This window comes from Neoarius graeffei, chromosome 28 (genome assembly GCF_027579695.1).
Source record: "Neoarius graeffei isolate fNeoGra1 chromosome 28, fNeoGra1.pri, whole genome shotgun sequence".
Classification (NCBI taxonomy): Eukaryota; Metazoa; Chordata; class Actinopteri; order Siluriformes; family Ariidae; genus Neoarius; species Neoarius graeffei.
Genome location: NC_083596.1, coordinates 25,233,963 through 25,245,460, shown reverse-complemented (window position 1 = coordinate 25,245,460; position 11,498 = coordinate 25,233,963). Strand labels below are relative to the sequence as shown.

The following is an 11,498-nucleotide window of genomic DNA, read 5'->3' as shown; positions in this document are numbered from 1 at the left end:
TTTAAAATTGTGATTTTCGGCATACACAAATAATGATGGCACAAAATCTGGACTGCTTGAGTCAAGCGAGACCTCTCCTACAAACAAAATTGCATGCAAAGCTAAGTTAACATGCTAACAATATTCATTACATTGTGTAACTATGACCCAGCTAATCAGACAAACATTACCAAAGTATTTTGCTACATCAATAAACGAAGACTAGAAAGAATAAAAAAGATTTAATAAATAGCCTGATCTTACCTGTGATGAAGTGGGCGCTGCAAACCCACGCATTTTTGATAGTGCTTTCATCCCAGTCTATATGTTTGATGGCTCGTAGCCATAGACGTCGGCGATTTTTATTTTTTTGGAATGGGTGAGATCCTGCTGGAATTCTATACATTTTAACCCCATCACTGCTACGATTCTGACACCTGACAACACAACTAGGCATTTCTTCCAAATATTTCTTCTCGTCTCTACCGTCGCTGAGTCTCTTTTGGGTCCAGGCTGCGCACGCAATTTCCTCTTGCATATGAATGACGTTTACTGCGAAGGGGTCTATTGATATTACTTTGGATCACACATTGAGTTCCCATGAGCAGCTACCAAACTCAGCACTTGGTATCAACTCCAGACCTTTTATCTCCTTAATTTGTGATGCAATAACTGGCCATGAAGCTGCTTATCAAGTTGTCCAATTATTATTCTTGAGCCTGTGGGAATGGAGGGGTGGATTTTCTCTTATGTGGGTTTTTTTAAAAAGTTGCAATTCCTAAATGGTTAATGCAATATTTTTATTAAATGCCTCAAATTAAAGCTGAAAGTCTACACTTCAATCACATCTTAATGGCTTCATTTCAAATCCATTGCAGTGTATATTGAGGGAAACTTGTCTCTGTCCAAATACTTATGGATCTGTATGTTTATGCTTTTCTATTACCTTTACTAATGAATGACATTTTGTAGCATGGTTTAATTAGACCTAATGGTGATGAGATCCTTTGAGATATAACCACCACAGCAGAGAGAATCTACTCGTGGCTTTTTTTTAAAAACTGTTTTAGTAAATATAAATTGGATAAACATGTATAGAACATCAGATCACATTTCATATCTGTATAAATTGATTTACGCATTTAATGATTTAAAATGTTTTTTTAATTTTTTTATTAAACTTTGGGATTGAAACACAACTTAAGTCAAAAGCTTTTAAACAACTAAATTTTACTTATTCTTGTAAATACAGATTCATTGTTCTACCAAATACCTGTATTAAATTTGATTTTAAAGTGGCTGCTCTTGGAGCCTAATAATGCTTATGAACCCAATAAACCTATTGTTAGGTGAATTTGGAGTGTGACTTGGTTAAGCCAAAAGATAGAAAGACAATATTGATGAGAGCCTGAGGCTACTGTATAAAATATTGCACTCTAAATTTCTGTGCAAGTCACAGCACATGATGGTGCACAGATATCTTGTATTATGGGAAATATTGCTTATGAAAACTGTTTATAGAATTGTATTTATTTGATTTGTATGATGAATGGGGCAAAAGGAAATTGTAAAATTTTAAAACGATCTTTTTCAAAACAGCCTTATTCTGCATCACCACTGCAGCCTTTCACGTTAACCTTTCCACATCAGCACACACCGTACCTGAGTGAGTAAAATGGTTCCTTGGATATGGGTGGTCTGTTATGATCCACTACTATTCTATGTCTGTGCTTTGATTATAATTTAATGGCGCCTCTACACTGCGTTAAGATCTGATTATTTTTCCACATCTTTTTAGTGGACGTTGGTTCCTTCATGATTACTGAGGCACGCCAGCAAAATACTGAAATCCGGTTAGCTGTCGCAAGAGTGACTGACAAAGTTGACTACTTGGCTTCTAAGGTATAGCGCCGTTTCCTTTGTTACTGGGTTCAATATATTTGGGTAACCTGTGTTTACAAATGTGTTGATACACTGCAACCCCATTATAATGAACTCTTTAGAGCACATCCAAAAAGTCTGTAATACTAAAATGGGCCCACTTGTCACACTAAACACATTATGCAAAATTTTGGGCACGTTCTCCTTATCACAACTTTCTCCTTCTGAGTCACTATCGCAGTTCATTGAGTTAAAGGATCATGAATGGAGGGGATTTCTTTGTCTGTTATGGAAACTACCTTCAGTTCATTCATGTGTTGCGAATCACTGTCATTTGTGCCACAGGGCTGGGCTTGGGGTATAAAATTGCTGCCGGTGTGCTTTAACTAGATGTTGGTTTAAGCAGTCAGTGGTCACTATCTTTATTTTTTTTAATTGATTGCTGTTCTCAATAATTGTTAGTGATTGACACCCAAGCTAGGCTAGTTAAGCCTTTTGTTTTATAGTGTTACCATGTGGTGTTAATTTGACTGCAGACTTGATTATGTATTTGTTTCTGGTGGGAAGTGGAATGCATGGTTCAGTATCATGTAAGCTGGTGGATGTAATTGCAGGAAGTGCATTTGTTTACAAACAGGCAGGCAAATGCTTCAGAAACGCAAGACAAAGGCGGGGTCATGAAATGGTCAAGCGAGGCACAAGCGGAATGGCAGAGGCGAAGATGAAAGGCAGTCCAAATACACAAGAACCAGAAAGGCAATACACATACAAGGTGTGGTAATGAGACCCTAGGTGCAGCAGGTATACTTTGCCAAGTCTGTGTGGTGTCGTCATAAGTGTGCGCTGTGATTGCACGTTAATCTGGAACAGGCGCATGGTAATGAGTCCTAGTGGTGCTGCACATGTTGGGACTTTTTTAATTTAAAAATACTCCAACTCATGGTCACTGAAGGCGAGGGACATGACAGGGTGTCCGCGGAGTCTAAAAAAGTCTAAAATTACACATTTTCAATTTTAGGCCTAAAAAAAAGCCTAAAATACAGAGATATTTTGCACTGTTGGTCTAAAATCTCATTTGGGTAATTTAAGACCTAGGTTACGTGCAGAATAATTCTGCACGTAGAAAATCTTCCCGGAAGTTCCTTTCAGCACCTAGATGTCACCCAGGATTGGTCAGCATCTCTGTGCTGAAAGGAACTTCCGGGAAGATTTTCTAGTTTCGGTTGTGTTGCCAGATTGGGCGGTTTTAAGTGCGTTTTAGTGGGTTTTGAACATATTTTGGGCTGGAAAACGTCAGCAGTATCTGGCAACACTGCCGGCGGGAAGATTTCCTGGTTCCGGTTTACAGCGCTGACTCAGTTCGTGCAATTGCTGGTGTTGCGTAGGCTACTGTGTAAGCTCTCTCAATTTCAGCGACAAATTAAAAATGGAAGTGGACGAATTGGTTCCGAAAAGAACTAGTAAGGGGTCAGGCATCTGGCATTTTTTTGGATATCGCGAGGAGGACATGGAACAGCAAATGCCAGTTTGTAAAGTGTGCAAAAAACCTGTCATCACGAAAGGCAGCAGCACTACAAATATGTTCCATCACCTGAAAACTCACCCAGTACAGTATGAAGAGTCTCTTAAACTCCGAACTACTTGCCCACGAGCTAAACAAATGACCATAGTGGCCTCGTTCTCCAAAGCCGCCCCATATGAGAAAACGAGTCAGAGATGGAGAGCTATAACGGATGCAATCACTAACTACATTGCTGAAGACGTGATCCCAGTTAGTATAGTGGAAAAACCAGGCTTCCAAAAATTACTAAACACACTCGATCCCAAACATGAGTTGCCTGGTCGCAGACATTTTACAGAGAAGGCAATACCGGAATTATACACATCTGAGAGGCAGAGCCAGAAAACATTCAGTTCAAAAGTGTGCAAAGAGAGAAATTGTTTTGCAGATCTCTCTTTTCTCCCTCAATCTCTCTCTCTCTATTGTGAATGTTCCAGTGGTTCTCAGTAGTCAGATTAATAGCTTGGAGATCTATTTTTAAAAAAAATAATTTAATGAATGAGCACTTTTCTTATTTAGGCTAAATGTCTTTCTCAGTGTTGAGCTTGCACTTTATTGGTTTGAGCTCCGAGCAGCTCTGTATTGTATTGCCCCTTTGTTGCAATTTTCAAGATTGTTTTTGCAGTTTGTGCCACATCTTTGTTGAATAAAGTCTTATTTCAATTCAATTGTGATTAATCACTAACATGAAAATTTAAAGTGTGTTGTTGAAAACCACCTGTAAAGTTAACCAAGAATGTTATTTAATCTGCAGGGATTGTAGTGAAAACAGTAAAGAGTAAAAGTTAGATTTCATGGGGTCCTTTAGAGGAGATTTAAATATATCGAGATATATCGTGAAATGGAGAAAATGTATCGGGATATTCATTTTTTCCCATATCGCACAGCCCTATTGTCACGGTTTGTAGCAAAACGGGCAAATGCAAGTTTAACGACTGCTGGCTTGAACGCAATGATTTCATAGACTGGTTAAAACGTGTACCAAACAATCCGTTTGAGGCGTACTGCACATTGTGCAAAAGAACACTCAAACTCAGCACCCTGGGTGTAAAGGCACCGGAATCGCACGCGAAAGCGGAGAAGCACCAGGCTGCCCATAAGTCTGCAACAATCGCATGCCATCACTCAATTTTGTTCACTGTTGTCAGGTCCAAGCACATCTCGAGACGGTGTATCAGCTAACTCCGTGCAAACTGTAACGTTACAACACGCAAACCGTATGGAATCGAATGCCTCATCCTCAAGTGATTTGCGGGATGTCTTTGGCTCCACTGCAACTTAGTTCCTCATTAATGCAAGAGCGCACCCTAGGGATGTAATGACTTCATTGGTGAATGATGATAAATTTTATTTCGAAAGTAATTCAGGCTCTCCCAATTTTCTTTTTTTTTTGTGCGGCGTAAGTCTTAAATTTAACCTGTTATGGTCTTAAAAAGTCTTAAATTGAACTTGTTCAAGCCTGCAGAAACCCTGCATGAACTTAGTTTGAGTTTGTTGTATACAAAAGTTCGTAGTAAGAGTCTCTTATAACAGGGTTGCAGTGTATTTGGCGTGAAATAAAACGTTTGCTGTCACCGATGCCTTATGGGTGTGGGAGGGGGAAAAAGACCTTTTACTGTCTCCTGCTGATCAGAACAATGTCGTTGAGGACATTGTGGTGTCACAGCATTACAGCAGTCAAGGTAGATTTAGATCATTTAATGATGGTGGCAAAGCAAAACTCCCTGAGAAGACATGAAGGTTTGAGAGGAACCAGACACGAGGAGTTTTATTTCACTTGAAGGAAAACGATCCAGAAGAAAATGAGACTAGCCATTAAATTGGGGCAAAAGAAATGGCCCCTTATAAAAGGCTGAAGAGTTGGTGTCTGGTAGCTGATGTGCTGCAATGGCTGAACTGCATTATGCTAATATGTAGTGCATGATAACGGAATTGGTCTTTTGCGGTCATTTTATTTTCACTTCTTTGTAAGCTTTGCCTTTATGTAATTTAGATATAAATCAGCTATGCACTTGAATATATAACTGATGCATATTTTTTGTAAACGTGCTGGGAGGTGGTTGTTTTTTTTTTTTTAAGTTTGGTTTGCTAGTAGGGGGGGAATTGCATGCAACTTTTTGTATACTTTTTAGTATTTTTCTTATCCAGGTGGATGAGCTACATAAGCAAGGGGTCAGCTCTTTTGCCCTGTCCAGTGGCTCTCTGGAGACGGCCATAATCTTGCACAACATACAGAGAATTATTCAGGTATGTTTTGCCTCATGAAACATTAAGGTGAATGGTTTGTGGTGCTGGGATTGTTTTTAATGTGTGTGTTGTGTGGACGACAGGAAAATGCCAGTCTGAAGAAGGAGGTTCTAGAGAAGGGCTCCAGAATGGAGGGCCAGCCGGACTGTAAAATAGGAGAGCTCACTGAGCAGAGGCATGTTATCCCAAATTCAGTTTTAATCACTTCTTTTTAATCCAATCAGCATTTTGTTTTTTAAGCTTTATTTTTTAAGTTTTTCCCAAGTTTTTTTGTACAGAATATAGGCAGCCTCAGTACACCTGAGTAATGGTTACAGCGTGATATGGTAGAATATTTCAAAGGCTGGTCATGTAGTGTCCTTATGAATGCACAACGAAAAGGAAAAAATAAGATAAAACAATGATAAACAAAAACAGGCATGCACACACATGCCCGTGCTCCTAGACACATACGTGCCCATGTTCATCTGCACCTATATGTCCAGGTAGTGATAAACATAATCATATATACAAACTTGCACACGCACATGTGTGCACATCTATATATACAGGACAAAAGAACCATGGAGTTGTGAGTAGAGCGTCACTGTTTTACAGCAATGTGGTCATTATTTTCTATATAACACATTAAGTCAGGTTATCACCTCTTGTCATAAGTGTTCCATTTTTCCCAGCGGGCATCACCATTGTCCCTTTGTAATCTAAGACTGAAAGTCAGTAGTTCCAGAGATTGAATGTCTTTAATTATGGCTTCCCACTGACTAACCTTGGGAGGTTCCGTATTAAGCCGCCATCTTATGGCTTTCTTGCTTGCTGCCATGATTTTTAAGAGGGTTTTTTTTTTTTTTTTCTTTTTACTTAATTTCCCTGTTTATTTCTGTGTCCTGTTTCTTTCTAGCTTCTGTTATTGCGTTTTATGTCTGCTACATGCAACCCTAGACAAATTAACACTGCCTTGTTTCACTGCTCAGATGGGTTAACAAACACTGACCCATTTACTTTTTGCTATATATTTTATCAAAATTGCATTAACTGATAAACTAACCTGAAATGAAATGATCACTGCAAAGTCTGGAGTACTCTGACTCCCAACCCTGTCTCTTCACAGCTGTAATCCCTCTTGTCTGGGTCAGTAGGAAACCGGTAGTGATGTCGGTCGCGAACAATCCGGTTCAAAGAGCCGGCTCTTTGAAGTGAACGACGGGACCCGGCTCTTCGGTGGGAGCCGAATTATTATTTTTTTTTGTCCTTAGGTGCCTCAGAGAGAGAGAGAGAGAGAGACTTTCACAAAAAAAGTTGCTGTCCGATTGCATCTTTGTGTTGTCTATTACCATTCAAAGGAAAAAAAGTAGCATGGTGTACGCCTTTTTTTGGTTGATGTCATTCACAGCTGCGAAAATACGAAAATTGGTGTAATGCTTAAAGCTGTGGAGCGCAGGGGAGAGGAGTCTGAGGCACCTGAGGAGGGGAAAATCAGCTGTGTATTTTATATTGGTAATATAACAGTTTTGCATTATGTTTGTGAGAATAATTTATTAATTGGTAAGTTTTATTTCTATAGCTAGAACATTGTTACACTGCTATACTTTACAAAGCTTTACAATGGCTACAAAAACTAAAAAATAAAATGGAAAACATCCTATTGATAAAATATAATGTAATTAATTAACTAGTTAATTGCAGCAATTAAATCAAAAATAAAATCTTGGGAGCCGAAAGAGCCGGCTCCTTATAGTAAGAAGAGCCAAAAGATCCGAAATTCCCATCACTAGAAACCGGTAAAAGGAGCTTCCTGCACGCTGTCCCTGTCTGTTGTGGCAGCCCACAGCACAACAAGCAAACACCATGGTTATTTATAGAGTGCTTACTGACAAATTAATCTATTCTAGGTGTCAACACGTGTGGTTTTTTTTTTTTTTCCTTCTTCAAGCTGGTTCTCCCTCTCTGTCTGCAGCGTTAGTATGTAGCTTGACGTTCAAAATGGTGGACACCGGGGCGTCATGTGACCCTGTGATATCAGGTGAAATACCTCAATAGGCCTGTCTGACAGTGACGACTCCACATCTTTCCATTTTGCAGAGTAGTCATTATTGCAACAGTGGTCTTATTTGAGCTGCCAGGTAATAATCAAGTCTTGGCAAGCCGATTTCCCCCCCCCCCCTGTACTTGGGCAGCTGTAGAGTTTTATACCTCACTCTGGGAGCCTTGCCATTCCAGATAAAACATGATATCCCATTCTCTAAATTGACTATCGGGGACACAAATGGGTAAAGACTGAAACAGATAAAGTAATCTAGGTAAGATGTTTGTCATAATTCTGTTGCCCGGATCTAGAGGCAGAGGCGCCCATCTGTCCAAATCTTCCTTGATCAGTGAATTAATACTTGCATAGTTTTCAAAGAATAACTGTTATGTCCTTTAATTTAATGCCTAGGTATTTAATAGAGGTAGAGTCCCAGTTGAACTTGTACTTTATTTTTAAGATCTAATGATGGTGCAAAATTGAATGTCAGGGCTTGTGTTTTATTAACATTAAGGGTGTAGCCTGACAAAGTTCCATACATCTGCAGAAAATCCATTAATCTTGGGATTCCTGACTCTGGATTTTTTTTTTAGGCTGACCAAGATGTCGTCCGCATAAAGGCATGTTTTGTGCTCTGTACGTTTGTGATGCCCTCTAGATCAGGATTCTGTCTTACCGCTTGAGCAAGAGGTTCAATGAAAAGATTAAAAAGCACTGGGCTGGCTGGGCAGCCCTGGCGACAGCCGCTTTGCAGGTTGATGGTTCCTGACAGACCTCCATTTACCTTAATTCTGGCTATGGGGGACGTGTACAGTGTTTTGATGCCTTTTAATGAATTTCTCCATAACTGTATAAAGAAATTCCCACCCCACCGAATCAAATGCTTTTTCCGCATCCGTACGGAGTATGATGGTTCCAAGTTTTTCCTTTTTTATATGTTCAACAATGTAGAGGATTCTCCTTGTATTATCCTGAGTTTGTCTACCTTTTAATAAACCCGGTTTGATCATCATCAATCAGAAAAGGCATCACTTCCTCCATCCTTTTAGTTAAAATAGCTGCATATAACTTGGTTTAGAACACTAATAGGTCTAGAAGATCCACGTTCTTTTGGGTCTTTGCCCTCCTTTGGAATCACCTGAGATAGTAGCCTCCCAAGATGGGGGGAGGACTCCCTCCCTCAAGGTGTAATTGAAGCTTTTATGTAGTATTGGTATTAAATGCTCCCTCAGTGATTTTATACCATTCTCCTGGAAATCAGTCTGTCCCTGGGGACTTGCAGGACTTCAGGGAGGAGATCGCCTTATCGATTTCTTCAGTTGATATTTCTTTTTATTAATTTTTCGTTTTGTAATTTCCCCAAGGAGGGCAGGTCCAGTTGGCTCAGGAACTCTTCTACTTTAGCAGGTTCGAACAGAGTAGGTTGGGTATACCATAGACATATAAACATAGACGCCGCCTTCCGCATAGAATCATGCGTCATCTTCGCTGCCATATTAGATGTGGCAAAGTGGAGAATAAAGATGCCTCATTCATGTGCTGTGTTTAACTGTACCAACAGGTTTACCGTCCAAACGAGATCACATGGATTACCTTTCACAGGTGAGACTGGAAAAATACTTTTCATTGTATTTGGTCATTATAACATAATTTTACGAACAGATTTTTCTGACTTTGGCTAATATGAAGTCTCGCGCGTAATAGCCGCTCAGTGAAACCTGTCTCCAAACAACGAATATAATATAACTTATTTCATAGCCCACCCAACCAATTTCACCACCAGCTGTCAGATGGTGATGGCACACTCAAAAATAGAAGAGATTGGAAGCATGTCAGACTGTGAAGCAATCACATGGAGCAGTCCCATTGTAATATGGTTTAATTGAATTTTTTCCATATAGCACTGTATATTGCAAAAATTGCTTTTGGAGACGCTTTATAGCCTATCTGCATGGCATTTAATGAAAGTGATGCAGAGACGGCACGGCTTCAGCAGCGTAAGCACAGCACATTATTCTACACGATCCCCGCTGAGCTCCAAAACGTGCCTTGATGTGTAGATATCGTTAGTAGCCTACGATAGCAGCGGAATTAAAAAAAAAAAAGTTTCCGATAGCTTGATTCCGGTATAGGCCTGCTGCATGTTGAGGAAATTTAGGTCACACCTCCCACAGAATATTGACGGGTATTTCGCACGCTATTTATAACCATCACATTAAAAGTTGTGGTGTTTTGATGCCTGTTTGTTTCCCAAATATATACGTGTGTGTCTTAATGGGTGAATAAAAGGCATCGAGTTAAATATTATTGTAGAAAGGGGCTTTATGAAGTTCAGTCCATTTACTTGCACTGGTTTACGGGAAGATTTGCCACATCCAGTATGGCGGACACTCTGACGTATCCCAGCAACGGGGCCACCAGCTCAATGCGGCGTCTGTTTATATGTCTATGGGGTATACAGGGTCTGGTAAAACTTCTCAAAAGCTTTTTGTATTCCATATATGTTTATATGTGACTTTTTTTTTTTTTTTTTTTTTAAGTGGTAGGGTCCCTAATCTTGTAGACTGTTTTTTCTGATTTGTTGTTTTCGGAGTCTCCAGGCAAGCAGCTTAGATGCTTTGGAGCCTGCCTCATAGTATTTGTGTTTTGTAAACCTGAGATTTTTCTCTACTTCATCAGAGTAGATCTTGTCTATTTCTTAAGTGGTCTCATCCGTAAGAGTAATTGAGGGTCTTTACTCACACTGTTGTTCCAGTTCTGTTAACTGTTTCTGCAGGCTTAAAAGTTTTTCATTTTTATGAAAGCAGATTCTGATATGATTTTCCCCTGCAGGACTGCTTTGGCAGCATCCCATAGCATCACTGGATTCACATTCCCATCATCATCCAAATGTTTTTAATTTTCTTTATTTTCCCTTTAAACTCAACTATTTAACATGCTTACATTTAATTGCCACGTTGTCACTTTGGGTCTGGAATCTAAATGTAGTTTTAAGTGGACACTGGAGTGATCGGATACATCTCTCTGGTTTATCTCGCATTCCAGGCCTTGTGCCTCTCTGAATTATGCACAAATAGGTAGTCAACTCTTGAATATGCATTATGGCAATTTGAGTAAAAAGTAAACGGTGTGTCTTGGTGGTGAAAATCCTTCCAAACGTCTATCAAGCCCAAATCTTGAATTCTCCTTTTGATCCATCTTTCAGTAGGGGTGGCTTTCCTTTTTTGATTAGTTGTGTCTAGCTTTGGATTCAGAATAGCATTGAGGTCTCCTGCACAAATTAAGACACCAGCAGATTGCAGGGCTGATAGCGCTCCGGCGATTTCCGGCGTAGCAACGTGGCTGATTTTTTTTTTTTTTTTTAAATCGTCCTTTCTGTCGTTATTTTCTGGATTCGCGATGCGCAGACCAATTTTAATTGTCAACTACAGATACATGTCTATGTACAAGACGATAAGCCAATCAGAAATGGGGCGGGCCTTTGTCTCAGCCAATAACAGTAGGCTAGATTGATGCTGCTGAACCAGGCTCTCACACGAGCCCGTTTGTGCCGAGTCGAGTCCCGCATGCGCCTCCCAACTTGTCTGTGGCGTCGGTTAAGCATGGCTACGTTTATGAAGCCAGGAGAGGATGTAAAACACATCGATAAAGGTATAAAAAATAAATGGCGCTGGGCTTGGCTGGAGGATTTGGGTGTTGACGGTAAACCCTTTTCGAGCTGGTGTCAAAAGTTACCTCAACCCGGTGTATGTTACTGCACTTTATGTAGGAAAAAGTTAGTCTATGGTACAAGTGGGAAAAAAATGC

General features: G+C 39.9%; 1 protein-coding gene across 1 annotated transcript in view; it reads left to right on the top strand.

The window, feature by feature from the left end:
* The window catches only part of fkbp15a (FKBP prolyl isomerase family member 15a), a 53,409-nt gene that overhangs the window by 18,421 nt on the left and 23,490 nt on the right, over positions 1-11,498 (top strand). Inside the window, exons 14-17 of the mRNA XM_060912416.1 lie at positions 1,579-1,645; positions 1,778-1,881; positions 5,570-5,668; positions 5,752-5,843. Coding sequence (XP_060768399.1) covers positions 1,579-1,645; positions 1,778-1,881; positions 5,570-5,668; positions 5,752-5,843 — 362 coding nt within the window. The remainder of the gene's footprint in view (positions 1-1,578; positions 1,646-1,777; positions 1,882-5,569; positions 5,669-5,751; positions 5,844-11,498) is intronic.